This window comes from Oryzias latipes, chromosome 13 (genome assembly GCF_053564925.1).
Source record: "Oryzias latipes strain Hd-rR chromosome 13, Olatipes_Hd-rR_3.1".
Taxonomy (NCBI): Eukaryota; Metazoa; Chordata; class Actinopteri; order Beloniformes; family Adrianichthyidae; genus Oryzias; species Oryzias latipes.
The window spans coordinates 17,027,996-17,054,161 of NC_136249.1; the positions used below are offsets into that span (position 1 = coordinate 17,027,996).

General features: G+C 40.0%; 1 protein-coding gene across 3 annotated transcripts in view; it reads right to left on the reverse strand.

Annotated features, from left to right (window-relative positions):
- Positions 1-26,166, reverse strand: part of LOC101162182 (chloride channel protein 2) — a 97,311-nt gene that overhangs the window by 51,981 nt on the left and 19,164 nt on the right. For 2 of the 3 annotated variants that reach the window (XM_023961539.2, XM_023961538.2), the window contains exons 3-11: positions 12,807-12,938; positions 11,196-11,324; positions 10,300-10,433; positions 9,738-9,815; positions 5,312-5,390; positions 4,834-4,959; positions 4,421-4,505; positions 2,538-2,639; positions 2,062-2,146 (exon numbers count right to left, since the gene is read on the reverse strand). In XM_023961539.2, coding sequence (XP_023817307.1) covers positions 2,062-2,146; positions 2,538-2,639; positions 4,421-4,505; positions 4,834-4,959; positions 5,312-5,390; positions 9,738-9,815; positions 10,300-10,433; positions 11,196-11,324; positions 12,807-12,938 — 950 coding nt within the window. Of the gene's footprint in view, positions 1-2,061; positions 2,147-2,537; positions 2,640-4,420; positions 4,506-4,833; positions 4,960-5,311; positions 5,391-9,737; positions 9,816-10,299; positions 10,434-11,195; positions 11,325-12,806; positions 12,939-25,811; positions 25,946-26,166 lie in introns of those variants that run through there. The other variant, XM_078956541.1, reaches the window with a different exon arrangement.

Genomic DNA, 26,166 nt, shown 5'->3' on the forward strand with positions numbered 1-26,166 from the left:
AGATGTAAAGTATCCAAAACAAGTATGTCTAAGTAATTTTTCTGTGAAAAATCCTTTTTCAATTTCTAATTACAGTAACTGCTGCAGCCTACACACAACTACTTACCACCATTGACTATAAGAGAGAACTGGACTGAGTGACCCCCCCCCCCCCCGGTATTCCAAAGAAAAAGTACTCGCTGGCTCCAAAGAGCTTAAATCCCATTGATTTCTATTGAGAAAAAAAAACAGGTATTAGTCATTCTCAGAATAACATTCTTGCTTTCCTCTGCTCTGCTTTTTAACATGTTCGTGATAATTCAATTTTCTTCATTATATTTTTTTCTGTAGTTCATGTGATTCAATTTACAAACTGACCAATCAGAAAAAAAGTAGCTGGAGCCTGCTGGCCCCCACGTCCAACATTTAAAACACAAAAAAATGTGACCCGCTTTTAACTGGAAGGGGTGTGGCCTTCCAACAAGCTCACTGTGATTGGTGATAGACGGTTGCCATAGAAACTTTGACTCAGGCAGACTCGGACCGATCACTGCTTACTGATGATGTCTGGTTCCAACATAGGAGCATCTGTGTGGTGAGAAGAATGGTGACCAAATTGACCTTATTTGGTTGGAGCCAGAAGTAAACTACGGTATTTTCTAAAGGTGACATTACATTAGTCCAGTTCTCTGATACAGTCAGGCAGCAAGTTCTGAGGGAAAACTGCGTCTCACTTCAGGACTGATGCTGATGATGATGTGATGATGATGTGATGAGTGTGGAAGAGGCATTGAAAAGAGAAAGAATTGGTCCGGTGTGGGCAGAGCCTTAAAAGCCTGAATCATCCTCTTATTAGGAGCCAAAGCTGAACAGCAATCTGCATGTATGAGTGATGATGGTGGAGGCGTTTGTGATGGACAGACTGTTGAAGCTCTCATTTCATAATGAAACATGTTTATAATTACACAAATACAGTATATGAGTCAGAGGAGAGGAGCTGATCCCTCATAGCAGGCTGCAGGGTTGACATGTGGAACAGAAGACTCAATAAATAAATAAAAAACTAATAATAGCCGAATTAATTCATCTCCAAAATCGACCTTAAATTGCACAATCTGGGATTACACTGATAATCCCTCAATGTAATATGTTGGTTTGTAATATACAACTTAAATTGGTTACATTTCAAGTTTATTATAAGGAACTTCTCTTGCTCTCTTGTAGAAGGTTTTTATTTGAATATCTGACCACGTGTAAGCAGAAATGTCAGGCCTTGCATTCGTGTATCCCTGCAGAGCCTCATACTACACTGCATATGCTTTTCCTAAACCTGACTGGAAACATGAAACAACCCTGATTTTAAAAACAAATACAAGTCATGAAAAGAAGGATTTGGATCAGAGAGAACTAACAACCTGTTTTCATGATTAGAGGTGTAAAGTTTTTGTTAGGAAGTAATTTTGGAATTCCAACATTTTAGTTGAAATTTTGGAAAAAATCTCTTATCAAAGAAATGCTTTCCTACGTGCGAGTCTCACTTTCTGTCCCAAACACTTTTGTGTTGAGCAGCAACTCTGCCGATGTCTTGCTGCTGGTCTGTGCTGTGCAGCTGGACACAATCAAATATTTATATCAGAGCGTTCACTGCCACGGGCAGCCTGTCTTATGCATGCTGCACACCTGCTGTGTGTATTTTTAAAGAGAAGCCGCTGAGATTTCTTGTGGCAATCCTATGAGCTTTTTGAGCTAAGAGGAGAGAAACTAAGACGCCGGTTGGCAACTGGACAGAAAATAAGAACATTTTACTAAAACAAAGAAGAAGAATGTGTGTTCAGAGGTCAAAGCACAGGGAAAATGTGAAAAGTACCACAGACAGAGCCTGCCTTCATTTAGGAGAACATCTGTGCAGGTATTCGAGCTGATTTGGTAAAGAACATGAAAAAGTCCGTCAGCCGTTCCTCCACCATCTCCACCATATTTACAGAATCCTCTTTTCTGAAAGCTCTCAAGGGATTTTCACTGTACTTCCTGCCACCTCTTTGGACATTTTTTATCCAGCATTGATTATTTTTCATGTTGTACCTGTCCAGCCATAAACTGTCCAAAGCCAGGAGGAAACGTTAGAGTTGAGATGATTACAGTGACCAGAACTGGATATAGCAGACGCCTGAAAGCAAGGAGAAACAAACATGAAGAAGAGAAATACAGACAAAAAGGGGATTTTTTTCCATTTGTGAGGTTCAGTCATTAACTTCTTTTACTGTGATGTGGGGGGAAAGCACAATTGAACACGCAGTCCTAAATAGGAAATGTGCATTGCTGTCAAATTACAATAAAATACTTGTCTTCATGGCAAAACAGTTCCGATGCAAAACACACAAACTGACAAACAGAACGGTAGAGCAGAGCTGAAGCTGCGTTGGTCAATGAATCCATTTTCTACCTGTGCATGCACAGCTGAATGAGGATGAATACCATTGGCACAGCTGGGGGGCACATTTGAACAGAATGACCCTTTAAAAAACACACCGACACCACCTTCCTCCTGGTTTACCTACTTCTTCATGAGGAAACGATTGATGGTCTTCTGTGTGCGGATGAACTGTACAATCAGCCGGTTCAGGTAAACAAACAAAGCCCCCCCGAAACCACTGGCAATCCTGTGAAGAAACAGAAAAGACTTAAAACAAGACTTTACATACATTTGAAATAAACTGGGTGCAATAAATATGATAATCTCCACTCATTTCAGTGCTAAACTCCCTCTAAAGGCTTTCTCCATACATTTAGCCAGTAAAAAAATTATGTAAATGTAATGATGCTCTAATGTACTGGATGTCAGAGATACCAGCAATATGATATATTAAGTCATAAAATGTTCACAGCAAGGAGCAGATGAGTGAAAGACAAGAGAGATGGAACTGAGAAGACATTTATAATAAAAGAGCAAAATAATAAAATGGAAAAGAGGAATAATATGAAAAATGGGAAAACCTAAGCAAAGAGTTGAGGAAAGACTGGGAGAGCAGAAAACTCTCAGGTCTATACAGGACAATAAAAAATATTATTTGAAATGCTCAAAGGAAGTCGTCTTCAATGACAGTGAAGAGAGAAATAGAGAAGTTTTACAGAAAAACGACGAGACAACCTAATGCTTTTAATATGAACTTCCTGCATTATTCATTTCATCAAATACCTCTGAATAAATAATGAGCAGGAGGAGGGCGGAGTCTTTGCCCCCTGCTGCAGCGTGAAGAAAACACTTGGTGTCGGCTTTACTGCATTTAATGAAAATGTTCCTTCAGATAGAAATATTTAAATTACATCTAAAAAACGGGATTTCGTTTTTTTTTTTTTTTTTATGAGGTGGACTTTGTAACCAGGAAAACGGCACATGTCAGACGACATGCATTCATGTCAGAAGCATTTCTGAAGCTGAAACATCACAAAAATAGACTGAAATTGAAAAAAAGGACACATTACTGATATCAAGTCTTTTATGCTCAACAAGGAGAAGAATACGACTGCTGCATGTCAGCGAGCTGAAGCCTCCATCAAAGACACAAATACTCCAAAACTTTAAAGTATGTAAAAATCCTGCTAAAATCCAGAACTTTTTCTTTTGCTGGTTTAAATAGGGTTATTTTCAGAGTTGATAAAGAATATTTTTGATAAAGAAATAAAGTAATCTTAAATATATAACTTTTTGTGATTGTTACATAATCTTTTATACATAAAAGGCAAACACTTTTTGATCAAATCTGATCATACAAATGAGTATACTAGAAAATATAACCTAAATAGGGAAAAATAACCTAAACTTATTTTGTACTAATTGCATCTGTGCTTTGCTGCTTTAAATAATGCAGTGTTTGATTCTCAGGTTTAAGCTTGAAGCCTTAAAAGGAAGAAGAGCAAACGAGCTGGAAGGTGTGGATCGGTGAGAAACTGTGCGATGTGATCCACCGTGGCCTCATCTGTGAATCATTACTGTCCAGCATGAGATTGCATTTGTGCATGCGCTCCGCCTTAAGGCGCAATAAGCAGTAAGTGGGACATTGTGAAATTACGCCATGACATCCTGTCAGCAGCAGCAGCAGCAGCACAAGCTGACTGAGACACCAACAAAGCTCTGATGCTCGACAGCTTTTGGCAAAGAAAATGGAAGCTGATCTGCAGCAGCCCCCGATGAGACCCATGAGCACCCACCGAGAAAAGTTTAAAAGGAGTCAGAAAACAGCGGAGCCTGAAGACAGGCCTAAGCTGCTTTCATCTGAATGAGAAAGATTGAAGGAAAAAAAGGACGAGAAGTTCATAAAATGCTTGAAAGCTGTGGATTTAACATGTTTGACAACTTTTGGGTCTTAGAAATCTCTGGTGGTAACATTAAAATTGAACCCATGAACGGTTAGATGTTTCTCCAAGTTAGAGGAGAACTTACCCAATGACGGCGAAAGCAGGAAGCTCCCGGAGGTCAAAGGGAAAGTCTAAGCGGAAGTGAGTTTTATACAGCGCTGTGATGGTCTCTGCAGAAACAGAACAAGAAGACACAACTTTAATTCCCAAAAAAAATTCTCATTTCTTTTTTCCTGAAAGGTTCTAGAAAGTGACAGATGGGATCTGAAGCTAAAGTTGTGGCTCTTTGAGAAAAAAAAAAAACAACATGTTTTTTCCCCAACATGAAAATACAGATTTAAAGTTTAAAAAAACTGAACTGCAGAGACTGTCTGAAGAGATCTGAGGTCATCAGTGGTGGAACACCAATGGTGCCATGTTAAGGTGGGTCATCACAATGTTATGGCTCACTTGGATGAAGAACAAAAGCACACAGAGCTGGGAACATGTATCCTTCACCTTCATCATTGTTCCAAACAGGCAGCAGTCTAAAGAAGAACGCGCTGCACGTGGCTGCAAAAAACCCTCTCCAGTAGTTCCTCACAGCAAAGAATGTGGAGGTTACTTCAATGCTGAACAGAACACCTAAAACACAAATTAATAAATAGGCGTAAATAAATCAGTTACCAGCATTTTCCCTGTCAGCTGAGGGTGAAAGTTGCTTTCAAACAGCTTTTTTAAAGTCAGAGTGAGCAGGAAATGATCTGATCAAACACAGTGGAAGTAAATGTAGAGACATTTGTCCCAGAATACAAGACGATTTATTGTAGATTACAAAGGGGGGAGAGATGTTAGCTTCACTAACTTGTCCAATATAAACCTTTGATGAAAAGCTTCATTAGTTCCATGGCCAGATGTTGTAAATCATGAAGCTACATTGTATGAATTTCACAGAAAGTAACAGATTTGATTTGAGTTTCTTTTTGTGGAGACTTGCCTCCGATCGGAGAGGCAAAACAGCAGCTCACTCCCACAGCGCAGGCAGCTGCCAGCATCTCCATGTTCCTGGACTCGTTCTGAAACCCAAACATGTGATCAACGGCCTAAACCCAAAACGAGGCGGTGCAATTCTCCATCGAATTCAATCGCATTTGTATTCCATAAACATGGGACATGTTGAGGTATTAGCACGTAACAAGGATCCAGCGCAGACGCAGCCTTTTAATTCATGCCGGTTTATTACGACCCGTTTACTGATGTCTGGTTTACGCAGTAGACTGAACCATTCTGATCCAGTCGATGAGCTTCCTCCTGAGTTCTATGTCAGTCACTAAAAAACCTGACAAACATTCAAAACCCGTCAAAAAAAAAAGAAAGAAAGAAAAACACAAAAGACAAAATAATCTCCATGCAAAACTGAAAAAAACTGATCATTTAAAAATGTGTTTGTGTAGCCTTAATGATAAATGCTAAACATTCCTTGATGTTATGGAAGCGATTATGTAGCTTAAATAAAAAGCAAAGTCAAAACCAGAAATGCTTTTTCATTTTGAAAATGAAAAAGCATTTTTTACTAAAAAATAAAATGAAAAAGCAATCCACCAAAATGCTTTTTCATTTCCTTCCTCAACACAGCTTATTCTGTCACTTAATTAAAATTAAAATGAAAATGGTATTTGACATTTCATTTTCAAAAAGGTCCATGGTAAATGTGTAGCATAATTCATTTAGAAATGTCTAATTTGACAATTAAAATGGATTAACAGAAATGCTTTTTCATTTTCAAAATGTAGCTGCATTTTTTGACTCAAAATTAAAAAGAAAAAGCAATATTTCAAAATGATTTTTCATTTTATACTTAAAACCGCTTATTCTGTGTCATAATTAAAATGAAAATGCAAAGAGGGGATTGCATTTGCATTTTAACATCCACCCTGCGCACCTTGTCGCAATATTCATTTCGAAAAAGCATTAGCAGAGGGGAGGCGGGGCGATGACGTCACTGCTTTCTCTGCGTGTCCGACCGCTGAGCGACACACACGCACCAGGAGCATGTGTTAGTGGCAGAGAAGACGGCTTTGAGTTGGTTGTGAACTTCTGATGAGTTTCCACAGCTTCTCAGCACTACATAGCTGCATGTCCGCCTTCTGCGGTCCTCCTCCTGACGCACCGCGGACAAGCTTTGTTCTTCGGACCGCCAGCTGCCTTCACATAGCGGAGCGCGAAGCTCCGATGATCGAAGGCGGAAATGCTGCTGCGATCTGAGAAACCATCATATGAATTTGTGTTTCCAGGAGTGTCCAGAACAAAATAAAGACTGATGTAATTCCCACACACTGTAGAAAAATACAGATATTGACATTGTATACCAATTCTGGCCTCCTCATTCGGAGTATAACATGTTTATTAACCTCCATATTAGGTAAATACAGGGTATTTTTTTGCAATAATTTTTCTTCAAACCTGCTGTGATGTTAGTGAACATCATTACTGCCATATTCCAGTGAAAGTTTTGCGTCACCTTTGATAAAGGAGTATTTTGGATGGTTCACATGTTCTATTCTGACTATAAATGAGGAGGCCAGAATTGGTATACAATGTCAATATCTGTATTTTTCTACAGTCAAATTTCTTCAAACTTGCTGTGATGGTCATGAACATCAATACCAACAATATTCCAGTGAAAATTTTGCGTCACCTTTTGATGAAGGAGTATTTTGGATGGTTCAAATGTTTTAGTTTAACTATAAAGGCAGGATGCTTAGGAGAACTATAACTTTAATTTCTCTAATATTCTGCAGTCATTTTTCATCAAACTTGCTGTGATGTTAGAGAACATCATTACCAACAATAATCCAGTGAAAGTTTTGCGTCACCTTAAATGTAGCAACTTTAGAAAGAGTTGACAGGACCAGATGTGATTTTACTTTGAGTTTCTTCATTTCTGCTTGATTCCATTCCATGTCATGCTCAACAACCCACAAAACATTCTTGTGGGTGTTGAATCTCACTTTTAGAATCTGTCTGATTGATTATATTTCAGACAAAACACGTTATTTCTGGTAGTTTATTATGGAATAAACAGACATGCAATCCAAATGAATACATTTGTACATCAAATAACGATACAGGGCATGCAATAACTCATTTATTTCAGAGTGCAGTACATGTCATTTCTATAATGGGTATAACAGTGACATGGGTGATATCAGCGCTTTATGCCTTCTTTCCAGCTCACTGGGTGTGTGTACCGTAAACTATGATGTAAACGCGCATTCTAAAAGTCAGTGACAGCTGGCGTGACCGCACTTCCGCAGATGTCGGCTCACTTGACCGCGGTTCCAGCTGTCATCAAACAGCAAATTCCGCGCGAAGCTGCAGATAAATTTGTAAATATGTGGGAATTACATCAGTCTTTATTTTGTTCTGGACACTCCTGGAAACACAAATTCATATGATGGTTTCTCAGATCGCAGCAGCATTTCCGCCTTCGATCATCGGAGCTTCGCGCTCCGCTATGTGAAGGCAGCTGGCGGTCCGAAGAACAAAGCTTGTCCGCGGTGCGTCAGGAGGAGGACCGCAGAAGGCGGACATGCAGCTATGTAGTGCTGAGAAGCTGTGGAAACTCATCAGAAGTTCACAACCAACTCAAAGCCGTCTTCTCTGCCACTAACACATGCTCCTGGTGCGTGTGTGTCGCTCAGCGGTCGGACACGCAGAGAAAGCAGTGACGTCATCGCCCCGCCTCCCCTCTGCTAATGCTTTTTCGAAATGAATATTGCGACAAGGTGCGCAGGGTGGATGTTAAAATGCAAATGCAATCCCCTCTTTGCATTTTCATTTTAATTATGACACAGAATAAGCGGTTTTAAGTATAAAATGAAAAAGGATTTTGAAATATTGCTTTTTCTTTTTAATTTTGAGTCAAAAAATGCAGTTACATTTTGAAAATGAAAAAGCATTTCTGTTAATCCATTTTAAATGTCAAATTAGACATTTCTAAATGAATTTTGGTACACATTTACCATGGACCTTTTTGAATATGAAATGTCAATACAATTTTATTTATCATTTTAATTGACAGAAAAAGCTGGGTTGAGGAAGGAAATGAAAAAGCATTTTGAAGTATTGCTTTTTCTTTTTAATTTTGAGTCAAAAAATGCAGCTTCATTTTGAAAATTAAAAAGCATTTCTGTTAATCCATTTTAATTGTCAAATTTGACATTTCTAAATGAATTATGCTACACATTTACCAAAGAACGTCTTGAAAATGAAATTTCAAATACCATTTTCATTTTAATTTTAATTGACAGAATAAGCTGTGTTGAGAAAGGAAATGAAAAAGCATTTTGGTGGATTGCTTTTTCATTTTATTTTTTAGTCAAAAAATGCAGCTTCATTTTGAAAATGAAAAAGCATTTCTGGTTTTGACTTTGCTTTTTATTTATGCTACATAATCGCTTCCATATGATGTACCCACCTTCATTCCACCTAGACTGATGTCCTGAGAACAGCATGTCAGTGACAAAGAGAAGTTAGTGCGTGGTTTTCTGCACAAGTGTATGCATGTGTGTGTTTGTGCATGTGAGAATTTGTTGTTTTCAATGTCTGAATGATGCACATTTTGAATCTATCTTTTGCTCTTAAGTTTTATCACAGTAAATTTTGGTGTGAATGATGTCCTGACCAAAGGGCAATTTTGAAATTTTGTTTTTACCAAACAATAAAAAAAAGTACTTTTGTTTTTAGTAATCTAAAAAAAGAATACTCAATATTTCCTAAGAGAGACTTTTCTTTTTAGATTTAGCACTTCATGTTTTTGTCTTTGACATTTTAACAGCTACTATGGTTTAATTGACTAAAATCAAATCCTGCTTAATTTACATTGAGCTAAACAAATAGATAATAACCAAAATTCTGAACGTATAATTTTCCAAAGACAATATTCAGTTAGATATTGCCAAAGCAAAATCTTAATGTTGGAAACTGACATTAAGCTGCAGTATTTCATTTGTGTGCAATAAATGCCAAAAGCAGAGTTAACATTTAGGCTTTTAGCATACTAATGGCATTTAGTCATGTTAGACTTTGGAATTTGCTTTATCTTGTATTTTGTTACACTTGTGTTAGAGTTGTGATTTTCTGTCACCATTTCAAGCTAGGCTGACATTAAAAAATGTGTAATTTCTCTTTTTAGATCAAGCTGAAATAAAAAAAAAGAAGAACTGATAAAAAATAAAAATCTTCGGGATTTTTATCACTTAACTTGACCAACAAAACTTGGTGTGAACATCCTGCAAGGCCAAACTTCGAGTAAATCACAATGGAATATCCACACCAGCATCGCCAAAGATATGAAGAAATTGATGAATAATAAAGAGATGAATTGTGGGCAGAAATATGCTGCAGTGACAAGGACCCACCTCATATATTCCTCCAAATAAAGACATGAACTTGCAGAGCAGAGCTGCACACAAACCGGCGATGTGCACAAAGGGACTCTGAGAAGAAACAGAACCGCATGAAGCAGAAGCTTCAGATCGAGCAGCAGTTAGTCTGCTGCTTATTTAGTCACATAGACAATCTTCTGAAGAAAAAACAACAGGAAAAAAGTCTGCAAAAAATATTTAAATTCAGAGGAAGCAGTTCAAAGTGGAACCAATAGGATTATAGAGGAAGCATTAACAGGATGATGCACCAGCGAGAGGAAGTTAAAGCTCTGGCATGAATTGGGAGCAGAAACGCTGCAGCACAGTCTGCACACACAAACTACTTTACATTATCTGATCCAAATCTGCCTGGTAAAGTAGAAGACATCCGTCTGACTCCCTAAACTACAAAGTTAGGATTGTTATTAGTAAACGAGTTTCACTTGAAATCTAGAAATATCTTGTTAAAGCAGTAAACATGCAGATTTTAACTGGGCATTTAACCACCAGCATAGTGGAGCTGAGTTGGTTGATGGTGTGAGTGTGTGAGTGTTACCTCCTTGCCCAAGGGCATTCCGCTACCTAACGCGAAGGTGAGGCTGATAACTTTAACCACAAATGTCTTGAAGGTCAGGTATTCCTTCAATACCACTCCTCTCAGGATTGTCTTCATTTCAGGAACACCTGAACCTGCAGGAGGAGTTGGGGGGGGGGGGGGGGGGGGTAGATTAATGACCGATAATGGCTTCACTACAAGGGAAAAGAACTGCTCTGGCAAAAATCTAAAATACCCATTTAAATTCATGATTGAAGACAAGTGGTGCAGAAGCCAGAACGATAAGAACGTGTGACTGACTCCACGCTCTGAGGAGGTTTGGTTTTTCCTGTTATGTGAAGATAGAAAGCTCTGGAAGCCATGACTCATCTTAGCTTTGCTTAACTATAGGCTTACTATCAATCTTGAAATTAGAAGAAATGTAAAATAAAGTTTACTGCATGAAAAATGACAGACTTTGAAGGAGAAGCTAAAAAATAGTCAGATTGTCAGGAGAAGGTTGATCTCTTTAGTCTTTCTTAGGTTGTCGCCTTTACCTGCAAGATGAAGTACCTGTACGGCACTGAATTCAGACAGAAAAGCAGCTGAATGTCTGGATTTGCTCGAACATGCATAAGATGGAGAAAGAATTCCTCTTTTCTAACTTTACACTGAAGAAGTCTTGTGAGATGGAGCAGAGTGACACATTGGGTGCTGCTACAGTAAGTAGAAATTACACACAAGTGTAGTGAGATTACTGCAGACTTGCAACATGAACCTGGAGGTGTTAAGTGCTAGAGAGTGAAAACTAAGAAGCTGCAAAGAAAACTAACAAAGTTATGTGTGGTTTCAATTTTCCAAAAGTCAAAAAGAACGACTGACAGGAGACACATCTGAAATAAAAGTTAAGCTCTTACCAGCAGCCTGTGGTGCCAGAATCTGTGTAAAACCAGCAGAGAAGGTGATGAGGACCACGGAATACGTGACCCAGGCCAGATACTGAAGTAACACGTTGCTGTCCAGACCACCATACATCCACTTATGTGCTGTGAACACACACAGCAAGAGGAAACGTATAAGCCACAATCTGAGGTCTGTAGGTGAAGAGTGACTGTGCATGAATGTCAGAAATGACTGATGAAAGCTCAGGACTGGATAGGGGCTGTCTGTGGGAATGAGTTCAGTTCTTGTTGGGTATCCATGTGGTGGATACGGTTTGTCAAAACCATTTGTGTGATAATTTGTCAAATCTGTACGGGGCACACAGGTGGCCTGTAGGAAATAATAATAATAACAATGGATTAGGATTTATCTGTGTTTTTTCTTGGTGCTCAAAGCGCTTACAATTTGTCCATTGTTCATGCACTCGTCATTCATACTTGGTGATGGTAACCACTAATCTATCCACAGCTGCCCTGGGGCAGACTGACTGAATTTAAAGATCATAGACCTCAAGGTACAGCCACCTCAAGGGACATCATGAAAATGGAACAAACCATTGTTGTGCATATGGGAAGTCTATCGTGAAGTATTTCTAATGCTAATGGGAACTGCAAGTACTTATGTTGGAAGGGGTTTATTGTCATCGTCCTACTGACTACACTATAGTCTTTACTAAAGGGTCAGTACTGTCTACTTGCTGCGTGAAAATGCTTCACACACAGGTTGTGCAGGTGATACATAAGTGAGCCCACAGGACGCCCACACAAACTTTACACTGACCGACTAATTTCCTAATTTCGCACTTATGTGAACAACACTAACAGGCTGCTTGTGCAGTTCACAGGGGGGGGCTGAAAACATAAAAAAATCTCTACGACAAGCCTGTGTCTAACATATTTCACCCTTACTTTTGCTTACGTTTAGTATAAGTGTTCACTACAACCCGCAGCAATCCCACAGAAAAAAAAAATATGTATGAGCATTTTCTCTCTATGGGTTCACCGAGTAGTCAACGATCTATTTTGTGTGGGCATACAAGTTTGACCATTTTTACCTATAAGGGCAGTTGGGACTAAGGCCTAGGGGATCAGTAGTCGCAGCTTGACAATGACTAGAACATGGCGTAAGGGACTGTACAACAACATCACCTGTACATCATAAATGTATGCAACTTCCATTAGCCTTACAAACCTTACTTCACTACACACTTAACAAACATGACAATGGTATGTTCCATTTTCATGACGTCCCTTAAGGTATCAATACAGTCTTAAGGGAATTGCAAAACACAGCTGTGCTCCCCTTAAGATTCAGCCGCTCCTCTCTACGACCCTCCATAGGCCTGAACAGCCCTCGTATGGGGAGTTGACCCAAACGGCACAACCCCCCCATATGAGTGCATGTGACTAAGGCTTCACGGACACACATGTAGAAGTCAGTCTTTCTTCTAGGCTGAGGAAATAAACTAACAAATGAGAAACACTTCAGTTTAGTTTAAGATAAGGTCTTTCATGTCCTTCAGTTAATTTTCTTTTCTTCAACTTTTCTGTGGCTTTTAGCAGCACATGCAGAAATTTGCACCCTACCGTCCTCGCAGATGGCGATGCAGTAATCCATTCCCCAACTGAGCAGGGCCGTGACGAGTCCCAACAGGCTGAGAAAGATCCAGTCCTCCCCGACGCGGGAGATCAGGAACTTCTGACAGCGGACTGTGCAGACTGCATGGATGACAAGGAGACATGTTAGTTTGACAGACGTTCTATCTATGCCATCCAGTCTATGAACCACTGAGAAATGACAATGAGTTCAGTTCTTGTTGGGTTTTGACCAAACAGATAAATGTGACAGATGACTTTTGACAAACACAGCTGTAAGAGAAAGGGTTAAATGAAGTTACAATTAGTTAAATCTTTTTTGAAGGTTAATGTTTTACTAATTCCAACAACAATGAACATCACTAACCAAGCACCATTATTGTCCATAAACTGACCAGCTGTAGCTGTGATACAAAAACCTTTTTAACCCCTTCATGCCTGCATTTATTTCCGACAATTTAAAAAGAAATATTCCTCTGTGTTTTTTCTGTCCACAGTGATGCTGAATTAAATGGAGACCTGATTAACTGGTATATTGCAAATTGGTGACATGGACTGAAGGGGTTAAATGCTTAAAGTTTACCGTATGCAAACATTTTCCTTCTCCTCTGATATGAAATAATACACGCTGCTGCCCTTCACACTGATGATACCCAGCATATATGAAGCACATAGGGATGTCCATCATCAGAAGAAATGATATCTTCCAACACAAAAAGAGCCTTTTTTTCTTAAATAACCTCAACAAGATGAACATGGGAATAAAAGCACCCCTAAACTGAAACTCTCTAGGTTTGTTCTGATATAGTCTTTAAATCACCATCACCACCTCCTTTCATTTGTCTTCTTTGCATGCATTTTAGGCAGGACCAGAGAACCTTACAATCCTTAGAAATATTTCTAATATGGATTAAAAGTAACATTTGTTAGATTTGCTAAATGCATGAAAAATACAAACTGCCACAGCACTCCTATCAAAACTGCAGAAACATCTCACTTTAGGTGACAGAAGACGTGGACAGCAGGAGAGGTTGTCAGATAAACAAGAATGCAAATGAATTTTCACGTTCTGCAAGCAACACCTACAGGAGCTGCCACACCAAATGCAACGTGTGCATACACACCCACGCACACACACACACACAGACAAAGTACTATTTTCCTTCTTTCGTCCAGACACTTGTAACAAGAACTGGCTTCTTTCTCTGAGTGTATTTTTAGATCTGTGTTCTGTTATGTGAGCAGGTGCACGCGCATTTCTGAGACTCTGTGCGTCATCTCACCCACGGGCCGTCTGTGTTGTTGGACCCTTCTGTCATCAAGTCACTGTGAATGAATGATTTCATGTGCATGTGTGCGTGTGTGTGTGTGTGAGAAAGTGTAATCTTGTCTCTCTGAAGGTGTAACTGGTTCTGTGCTGGTATTGCTTAACAGCAGAATGGTTGCAGCCTTTATTCTACCTGGCATACAATAAGCAGCATGCGAAGTTCCTAGTCACTGTTGTTGCCGTCTGACTCACCCTTTCACCCCCCTCCTCCCCCCAGCCTCAGTCTCCCTCTCTAATCACATTCAACCTCTGACTTCACCTCTAATCTCCCCCTCTGCCTCACAGGCCTTATTTGCACCCCTCCACTCCTCCTTTCCATCACAACTTTCATTGCATCCCACTTTTCTCCAGCTCATCTGTTTATGCCTGCTTTCTGCCCCTCTTCTCACCCAAAGCCATGATGTCCACACACCTGCTGAGACTAATTTAGGTTGCCTTGGAGACATGCGGCATCTAGCTCCTTGGTCTGACAATTAGAGTGTGAGGGTGAGCATGCGTGTGTTTAAGTAGATTTCGGTTTAAGCAGAGCATAATGAGGGCTACAGCATGTCTTCAACGTTGACCGTGTTCCTCCACACTGAAGGAACACTGCAGAAAATGTGTACGACGATACGAATGTGACCCATGTGTAAAGGAGGCTTTGTTGCTGCTACAATTCAGATGTAACAAGGGTCTTAGTCCTAACTGGCCTTACAGGTGGATAGAGGCAGTCTGCTGGTAAAATCTGGGAAAACATTTATGTGGTCCGTGCAAAATATCAACATCCTAGACCGCACAGTGAACCCAGCAGGCGACAGGTTGTAGTGAAATCTTATGCAACACGCAATGGTAAGTGCGGGGAGAAGTAGGTGAGACACAGGAGTGTTATACAGATTTTTCTGTTTTTAATCCCCCCAAATCCTGCAGACTCTACAAGGAGTCTGTTAGTGCTGTTCACATGACAATTGTGTGCTCCTTGTGTGCAGCCTACTGCTAGAAATGAGAAAATTAAACAGTATAGTTTGTGTGAATGTCTAACAGGCACTTGCGTATCATGTGCAGGCCCTGTGCATTCATAATTTGCGTGGGACAAGTACTCACCTTTTGTTAACGACCAAAGTGTGTTATTACGACAATGTTCGACAGCCTCATCGGTAAATGACATACATGCAACTTCCATCAGTCTTAAAAATACATTTGCCACATGTACAACGATGATTTGTTTCATTTTCATGACGCCCTTGAGGCGATCGTACAAGCCTCGAGGGAACTGAAAGACACAACTGCGCTCCCCCTAACCTGTTACCACCAGAGATGTCACCAACTTCACCTAAATAACACGTTCTCAGTGACATTCTATAAATCTTCGGCTGTTTAAAGGATCACCGTGAATCAGCTGATTTTAACATGGAGAAAAGCAGCTTTTCATAATGGCCCAATGCTGATATGAAAAGCCACTTTCTTAAACATCAGCATTAGCTGATTTACTTTGATTGTAAGCACTTTACTACTGTGCAGTAGTGTTTTATAACCCCGTAAAGCTCATTTACAATCTGGTGGAATATTTCGCAAATTGAATAAACGACGGAAAAGGTACAGTAGTCTGTCATTACATTAGGGTTAAGATGCGGCCACGCCTCTCTTTGACCCTCCAAGAGCCGGGCAACCCAAAATCTGCAGGCCCTAGACGGGTCACACCCCCCATACGGATGCATGTTACAAAGGCAAAAGGTTTTGGACGAGATACATAAACAAAACTTTAAGGCCAAACACCATCTACACAAAGAGCTTCATCGTGAAATTCAAGCAAAATACACATTTTCTTTGTCACCCTTTGAGGTTATAGTGACCCTCCACATTTACCTCCAACCGTCACTACATGAAACCCAATTATTTAAATGCCCTACTCAAGGTTGCAGCCACGTCAGGGCGTGAAGGGGAGAGGAGCCCACCTTTATTACATCAGCTTTGTACCGTCATGGTGAGGTGAGGACCTGCTCTGTAAGGTGTGTGTGTGTGTGTGCACCTCTACATTCATTATGCAGTTTAATGCAGAGGGGACACATTCAATTAGAAAGGCTTCACTGTGACTAGGACCACCAGCTTAGTAACATTACAATAAAGATGACCATTGAATGTCTTCTAACATAGAGGAGGATGGTGAAGGAAACTGATGCTCTGCATTAAGATCTTTTAGCATTTAGGATTTCTGCTATAGGGACTTACACAGTGGTCAGGTGTTGAGGTACATCACCTCAGCTCATGGCTGGATGGAGGTTCCTGCAGTAAAGTCAAAATATAAGAAAAATGTCTGGAAGAAGACATTCATAGCCTGATCATTGTCCAGAATTTTAGGGGAAGGGAAAATAAAAACTAAAAAGTATAAAAGATTACAGCATTACTGAAATAATCTAAATATGATGGGTCTTTACTGAGAAAAGAAGGAAGAGGAAATTTAACATATGTAATCTTTCCAAACAGTTTTACTGGTTAAACTAGAGTTTTTTCATCCATTTTAAAAAACCACAACATTTTGTAAAGCTGGTCGCTAAAGTTTGAAGGGATCTGTTCCAACCGTCAGGAGTTCTTTCAGTGACCCATCAGGAAATGAACCTTTGTCCACGTTCAGTAATTTTACCATTTTCTGTAAACGGTTGAACTGCAGGTTTATGTAATAAAGGAAATGTTATTTTACCAGAAAGTTTCTGTGTTAAAATATTAAAATAATTAATTTTTCTTTTTTTTTTAACTGTGATACATAAAACTTGATGTTTTCACTGGCGACCAACAAAAAGACTGAATGTATTCCTGATCAACGACTAACAACAATAGTGACGTTTCTTTAGAGTTATCAAACTCATCTTTATTTACTAAAAAAATAAATAAAAGGGAAAAATATGAAGTAAAAAAACTGCTTTAACTCAAAAAAAACATAATTGAAAGAGAGCAGCATCAAAAAAACCTGTATGGTCTTCCCTTTTTGCTTTCATGTTGTAAAAACTCTGATATTCTGCTGCAACAACTAGGATTATGAAAAATAAACACTCCAGCCTAAATATCTATACATTGTCTGGAATGGGGGGGGGGGAACTTAGCATTTTAGATGTAACACATTTAAAGCCCCCAGCAGCATCTCAGAGGGGGTGGTGGAGTTATTTCTAAACTGCAACCTAAAACTTCCTGTAAACCAGGGGTGTCGAACTCATTTTGGTTCGGGGAATAGTAGTAATAATAACCTCTCCTCAACACCTCTAATAAATATGCACAGCTGTATATATCTGTGATGTCGGTGCTTTCATCAACAGCGACCGAAAATACAATAAATGACTGGATTCCTTCATTTGCCGCACAAGTCTCCTCAGAGATATTGTACCTGTAATTGTAATCCTTGACAGACTCATGTTGGCAAAGGTCGACTACTTTTTGGGGCATATGTCTTCATCTGCAACCTTCAGCATTTTTCCATAGCTTCACCATCTGAAATGGTTTAGATCAGGGGTGTCAAACAGGTGGTTTAGTCCGGCCCACACATGATGAGTAAAAATCATAAGGATGTTTAAAAAAGAAAGCAAGTTTCTAGTCCATTCCTGTGGCGAGTTATGATTTTTTTAAAGAAATAACCGAAATGTGCAATCCCGCCACCAGGGGGAGCAAAGGAAAAGCTTAACAGTTGAAACAACATAACTCTGCATATGCCAAAAACGAAACCTAACAGCTCAGTGTCTGGGTAGGCAGTAGTTTGGTTCCTTGTGAACCTCACCACTGAAGGATGATCAGTAGTGACACAATAATGACCAAAATGTTGTCAAAAAGAAAAAAAAGGTTGAAGTGAAGTCCTGAGCTTTCCAGGAAAAATGGAAAGCGTTTTATTTGTTCACAGAGCTGAATGCAAACCTCCATGCTTGGTATGTCATCAACAGGTTCTCCAAGAATATAACATTTAGCACCACTATGAGACTCTCCACAAAGAAAAGTTTCACCATTGCAGTTAATAAAAAAAATATTTAGCAACTAATAGCTGGACCGATAAACAACCATCTGGATTTACTGCAGCCGTGACGTCAGTGATGGAGCAGTGACACCTAGCTACCTTATTGCAGACAAGTTGGAGCAAACATCCAATCCATTTTCTGATGGTGAACTTATTGAAAAATGCTGAAGGCTGCAGTAGTCTTGTTCCCAAAAAGCAGTCGACCTTTGCCAACATGAGTCTGTCAAGAATTACGACTCCAGATCCAACATCTCTGAGCAAACATGGGCAGGCATATGAAGGAATCCAGTCATTTATTGTATTTTCAGTCAAAAATACAATAAATCTTCTGTTTTCTTAACTGCAAATGGTGAAACTTTTCTTAATGGTGAGTCTCATAGTGGTGCTGAATGTTATATTCCTTGAGCACTGCGACCTGTTGATAACATACCAAGCATGCAGGTTTTACATTTAGCTCTGTGAACAATTTTTCCTGGAAAGCTCAGCCCACCACTTCAACCAAGCAACAGTGGTGAGACTCGTGGGGAACCAAACTGCATCTTACCCAGAGGCAGAGCTGTTAGGTTTCGCTTTTGGAACATGCATAAATGTGCTGTTTCACCTGTTCTGTTTTTCCTTTGCTCTCCCTAGTGGCAGAATTGTGCATTATTTCTTTAGAAAATCATAACTCGCCACAGGAATGGACTAGAAACATGCTTTTTAACACATCCTTATAATTTTTACTATTCATGACTGGGCCTGATTGAACCATCCGCGGGCCGGATACAAACGACTCCCTTAAGACAGAAAAGAAATGTTCGAGAAATAAAAACCATACATCTGTAAATGTTTGCTGTGAGCACTTAACTCCGTTACGCCTCCTTCTTGCTCCTTAATGATCATTTATCTCTTCTTCCTCCTTCAACTAGATCTGTTCCCTATGTTAATGAACAACAGTCGCTCCTCGGGTCCCCAGTGAGCAGACAAGCAGACAGTCACTCATCGGGAAGCGACTGTTGCAACAGGAATCCTGTGGTGGCAGCCAATGTCTGCCTCATAAAGGGTAACATCTGCACTCACAAACAGAAGAACAGCACCCCCAAACAGAGACAAGCTCTGGAGACATTTCTTTAGTCAACAAGTCAAACCCACATGACACATTAATGTTAGAACATGTTGAATATTTAAAACAAATGATGAAACAATGATGTCCCTGCTCTAAGTTGGAATTCCTGCAGACATACTTAAAGCCTTTGTCATATGCACCCGTATGGGGGCGTTGATCCATAAGGGCACTGTTGTTTTTTGGGTTGTCAGGGCCCGTGGAGGGTTGTAAAAAGGAGCAGCTGCATCTTAAGGCGAGTGCAGGTGTGTCTCACAGTTCCCTTGAGGCTTGAACATCAACCTTTAGGGACATGACCATGGAACGTACCATCTTCGTACGTGTGGTAAGTGTATCATGAAGTATTCGTCAGGCTAATGGAAGTTGCACACACTTATGAAGTATGAGTGATGCTATACGGCGTCCTTACGCTACACTCCTTAGTGAGGTGCGATGTACACAGTGATATTTGAGAAGTGAAAGAAGTTTATTAGATTTAAAGAAACTGTGAATCTGCTATATGATAAATTTAACTGAAATTGATGATCCGAACAACCAATGATTTATGAAGAAAATTCTTGAAAATATCAGGGGTGCCCAAAATTTCTCATACCATTGTATATGCTACACAAGTTGTTCCTAGGATGTCTACACAAACTACACACCTTGCTCCTTCCTCAGTCTGCAAAATTTGGAGAGGTTGAAGAAATCTGTATGACACGTCTGCGTTTCACTTCTGTCACCTTTACTTACCCTTAGATTTTCCATAAATGTTCGCTACATAGACTGCAATAACAATGGACGAATCGAGGTGTGACGTCACCATGAAAATGCCTTACCTCCGGCTCTTGCGAAATTAGGCAAAATCCCTAAAACATTGCTTTCAGATATGGACGCCACCATGTTGAAACCATTCAACAGTCGTTGGTCCGAGTGGGTTTGAGTCATCGGATTTATGTGGTTGCCATAGATCACTGTCGACTGGTTTCAACATGGCGGCGTCCGTATCTGTAAAGCAATGGTACTTCCTATTTGGGAAAAGGAGAAGGGAGGGCATGAGACGTCCATTGTTTTTTCAGCCAATCGCTCAGTATGACCAGTCGCCCACAGCAGAAAAAGTGCATTATTATTTTTTCTCTACGGGTTCATTGAGCGGTTTACGACCTTGATATTTCGTGCAGGCCACCTGGGTACAAGTTTGACCGTTTCCCCCCCCCCCCCCCCCCCCCCAGAAAGCTCGTATCCACTGTCACCAAATCTAATCATCCGTAGTTTGGAGTTTTATTCATTTAATGCTCTTTGTAAATATGTAATTCCTTAAAACCTTTTACTAAAGATTCAGAGTCGATCTCTTCAAATCAATTTTATTCTGTTGTGTTTTGTGTGTAATCTGCAGGATGTAATCTGGATCCCTGTAGGTAAGGCTGAATAACCTCACAATTCAGAACAACTTTGGCAAAAACTAAAGCTTAAATCAGCTGTACAAATAGTTTTAAACTATGTCACTTCTCCACTTCTATTCGATTGTTTTCCTTTTAATGAAATTGATATGATTCTTCAGAACCATGAGCGTTTATGGATCGTTGTTTCTCATGTAAATGGATGGATGAAAGGCCTGAAACTGTTCTGAAACATATTTCAGAATCAAGACAAGCATTTTTTTCACAAGCAAATAAAAATCCTGAAGCAGTTGTGTACAAACATCCAGATCAGCAGCACTAAAAAAAAATGCACAAAAAGGAAACACCTGACAGTGTGGCCTCTGTTCCTCAGATCAAAAACTTACAGAACAGCCATCTCTTTGTGGTGAGCAATAACAGATCAGATCAAGTCTCACTGAATGAACTCTTTCATCAGGTTTCTGAAAGCCAAACAAAAATATCCCATCTTTCTTAAGGCCGTGTGGGTCAACTGTGAGTCGCTTTGTTGCAGAAGTTCTGATCAGGCTGTTCGGTTTGAACTTTTAAATGTCTATTTCGACTGCATTTCAACTTCTGAACTCTTTCCTGTAACTTCAGAGTCGCAGATCAGTAACATTTTTCATCTTCAGCCTCACACACTCAGAAGATCGATACCATGGCTCTAACACACATCTTAATGGATGCATTAAGGTCTCAGGCCAAATGATTCTATCCCCATCTCTGGCTCTTTCCATGAAGTCACTGCATTCTTCCGTCTTCTGACGGCCTGTGGAACCTACTGAGTCAGCCAGCATCACCCTGACCTCCTGATTTCTGCAGGAATCAATACTAAGACACAAAGTGAAGATCAAAAATGCCCGGTAGCCACAGCAATTAAAAGATCTTTTACTGTCAGCCAAATGTCTTCAAAGCTTTTAAAATGTTAAAATGCTATTTCATGTCAAATGTTTTTCTAAACTAAGCTTACACGCAGTTCTATGGCTCTGAGTTAAGTCACAACATTTCTTCAAAATTATTACATTTAAAAAAATGTCCATGTTGTCACAAAGCTGATAGATATTAAACAACTTGGTTTTTCAAATAATTGAAATTTTAGTGCGCCTTATTAAAAATAAAAAATAAAAATTGAACAAATTAAAAATGTGCTCTTACATTAATTTTTAGTTTGCTGGATCTGAACAAACCAAAAAAATTCAAAAGCTATTAGTCTTGTTCTGATTAGGGTGCCAGCTGAATAAAGACAGATCATCAACATTTGGAACTGTGCTCAGACACACAAACACCAGGACATCCTCCTGAGCACATTCATTCTCTAACTTCAGATGGAGCAGAATGGTGAAGCAATCGCACTGGAGCTCGTTTGCAGCAAACGGGACCAAAGTTTTAGTTAAACTTTAGTTAAAAAATTTTTTAGCCGTGGCTTCAGCTGACCTAATTTCAGTTTACAGTTTTTAAGTCGTGTGACTGGAATCCACTTCAGCCAGCATTTCTGTCCAGTTCCAAAGTTGAAAGACGGATGTGGAAACATCTGCATCAGCGCTGTGTTTGGGATGAAGGGAAGAGGCTGCAAGAGATGGAGCCAAACGCAGCACTGATGATCGCAGCAGCAGATCTGCACAGGACGGTGTGAGTGTGTTTGTGCTGATACTAAAGTACTGCCCTCCTCCCACTGATTCCCTTCCTTCCCTCTCGTTCCAAATTGCTATTTGTCTGTCAGATTTTATAAACTTCCTTCATCCATCCGTCTCCAGACCTTTGTTCTAATCTCTCTTTTCTGAACTTGCCACTTCTCCAGCACTAAATATTCTTTTATTTTTACTCTACACCTTCATTTGTGTTCTCTGCTTTTTGGCAATGGCTTTCTGCTGTGTGGCCCCGCCCACCAACAAACGGAAGGACTCACACACATGCACACACAAAAATGGGGCTCTGCAGTTGCAGAGTCAGCACTCCTGTTCTGCAGTCCTCTGCAGACATACCCCTGTGCCGGTTTACACTTAAAACTCCGCTGTCACCAAGATCACAGCATTCCCATCCACATCTAGCAGCACCTACTCACTGAACCAGGGGTCGGCAACCTTTTTTACTCTAAGAGCCATTTGGGACCGCCCCTAATAAAAAAGAAAGCACCCGGAGCCACAACCCGTTTTGACATCATTATATATATTATGCATGTATATATTATTCAAAGGTGCTCATTACGTCGATCGCGATCTACCGGTCGACCTTCAATGACATGAGTGTAGATCGCGGGCCAGAAAAGATTTAAAAAAAAAAGTACTTCTTTAAAATCCACCAGCCAATCAAAATCCTCACTGAGAAGTACGGGACTTGATTGACATGTAGATTGGCCAATCGGACATCGTCTGAAGCATACGTCGCTGCAAATGCACATTGTGTTCTTTAAAAGATGATACTGCGGCCGCGTTGGGAGGAGCTACTGGTTCTGGTCTGATCGCTGCATGGAGCGATGTGTTTATCAATGCATGGTAGACACGGAGAATGTGGAGAGATCAGGATTATTATTTTGAAGAGTTCTACTTGGTAATCATGTTTCCATGTTTGAGTTCATAAAATCATCCCAGGGAAAGTCTCTGTTTGAGTTCATAAAATCATCACAGAGAAAGTCTCTGCTTCAACTCCCGCAGTGAAAGCTGCGTCTCAATCTGACGCCCGTGTTTTCATCTCTCTGACAGAGTTTGAAGCCAAAGCCCCTCCTCCGCCTCTTTACCTGCTTTTCCTCTCTACCTGTTCACCTGTTCACATCCTCTGCAGCTGAGATTTGTTTCCCCCGCGCTCCCGGTGTGTCCTACACAGAGAGCGCAAAATACGGTAGTAGTCGGGTCGCTCCTGCGCAGCACAAGGATGAAAGAGCCGGACGCAGGTTATAGCGGGGATAGAGCGGGTTAAGCAAATGAATGGAAGAAGGCGCTCCGCTGAAGAAATATTCAATATTGTACACATTTTATTATTAGTCTGAACTATCTTTTATTTAGGAATTTTTTTTATTTTATCAGTCCAGTACGGGAAAAAAACATAATCAAAACTTGTGCTGGGCGGTTTTTGGCTGGGTCTGGCGGTTTTCAGATGACTTTTGGGCTGGAAAACTGTGACTCTATCTGGCAACACTGGCGCGAACTCTCAGTCTGTCATCAGCGAGTTGGTCTCTGCCCCACGGTACGTCAAGTTCCCGGCAGAAGATCGGAGTGTTTATTGAAGCCGCCCCGCGTGTATGGCAGGCCATTTTAACATTAAAAGGCTAGACTGGACGTGTGTTGCAGATATCTTTATTTGAGTTTTGCCTAGTCAAAAAGAACATTTCAGATATCCGCAACTACATTCTTCCTATCCGTAATCGTAATTTTAGATATCCTCAAAGATATTATTCCTAGGACAAATGACATCACTTTCACCATTCATTTGTATGGGATTTACAATTACAGATATCTACAATTCAGTTGCAGATATCTTGAATTACAATTCCAACTATCCAAAATGTAATTACGACTAGTGAGAAATACGTTGCTGATATCTACAATGTTCATTCCGGATAGTCAAACTTAGCCTTTTAATGTTAAAATGGCCTGCCATACGCGTGCCTCTCCCTGCTATCAGCTCTGCAGGTCTCGCCCGATAAATACGAGCTCATTACGAAGCTGTTTTTTACGTGGCTCGCGCTTCGTGCGGAGCCAGCAGCGCCTTTGAAATGCCATGAAAAATGAACAAACTAAAATTAAATTTAATTATTATAAAATACTCATTATTTTCCAAAGTCACAGGGAGCCACAACAGATGGATGAAAGAGCCACATGTGGCTCCGAAACGATGGGTTGCCGACCCCTGCACTAAACAATCACTTACAAAGAATCTGCACTCGTTTATGCAGAACCTGCACTCCTGTAGGCAAAACCTAACACTCGTTTACGCATAATTCTCACTTTTTTACACATAATCTGCACTCGTTTATGCAGAACCTGCATTCCTTTATGCAGTTCCTTTATGTTTATACAGAATCCACACTTGCATATGCTAAATGCTGCACTTCTTAGATTATGGATTTTTTGCGAAAAGAAACCCTTTAAACAAGTATTGAATATTTTGCTACAAAGACACTTCGATGGCTAAAAAAAGGAAAGGAATTACACACACGAATATTTTCATGGATCAATTTTAGCTTCACCTTCAACCAGTTTTCTTGTTTTCTCGATCATTTAGTGAAACCTCTTAAAATGTTTCAAACGTCTGTGCAGCTCTTTTTCTTCCAAAACTCACATTTATGAGCATTAACTCCAGCAGGTGCATGAAGAAGAATAAAATGAAACTTTAAAGTGCACCTTTTTCCCCAGTCAGAAATGGTTGTGCATTTTGATAAAAGAGTGGTCACTGTGGAGCAAAAACTATCAAAGGTCTTCATTTTTAATGAAGTAAAAGAAGAAGCGGAGCAGACGGCATCAGGAACACAAGTGAAAACTGGCTCTTCTGTTGACCCATAAAGAAAACTGTTAACATTTTTAGCAAAAAATGTTTAGAGAAAAACAAGAACAGAATTTGTTTTGATCATTGATCTAAGAAGAGGTTGTAGAGGAGATAAAAAAATAATTTAAAGGCCCACTCAGATGAACATTTTGTAATTGGTGTTGTTAACATGTTCTTGGGACATTTTTCCAATGATAAAAAACATATATAAAGAAAACTGTGTATTGTGAAAATGAGTATTTTTTTATTAAAATCATTGAATAAAGACTGTTGTGACGTAGAAAATCTGCTGGGCGAGCCACAAGCTCTGCTCCACTCTGATGCTTCCACTTGCAGACAAATGTACTGTAACAATTCACTAGGATAGCTAGTCCTGTTACTAAAAAAATAAATACACGAAAAGGGGTCAAACACAAAAGAGCGTCTTAATGCGTAGAAATAATTTGCAGATAACAGAAAATTTCAGACACAACCCGTGCATAAATCAACAGCCAAAATTAAGGTATAGTCAGTTCAACCAATATGATCATTGTTCCATTCAAAAACAAACATTCAGGTGATTAGGCGTGCTCAGCCTTAGTCATTCATAGAGTTCATTTCTTCCGGAAAGTCAATAATTCCAAAAAATGAGGAGAGTCAATAAAGAAAGAAAAAAAATAGCCCTAAAGCGATCGCTATTTTCTGGTATACCAGTAACTAAAAAAATACGGTTCGATCTCACCAGCGTTACTCCGGGATCACTGACGTGGCCTCTCGCAGCAAACTCTCCTGCTCCCGATCACGAAGCACATCTGCTGTGGGAATCGCGCCTCCCGGTAAAGCTTCCTCCGTTAATCCAACGATCCGGCTCCGGTGGGTTTCTTTCTTTTTCCGTTAAAGCTTCCAGCGTCCGAAAAAGTCAGAGAATTGACTCCCAACATCCACCTGTGGAGCTGTCATTCGCGGCCTGCAGGTGACAGGCGGAATCCTCGCACCACACCCCTCACCGGCGTTTACGAGGAAGTCAGCTGGCCCCGCTGTCTCGTCATCACCCCCTTATATAGTTTTTTCACGAAGTTCACCAATTATTTAGTTTT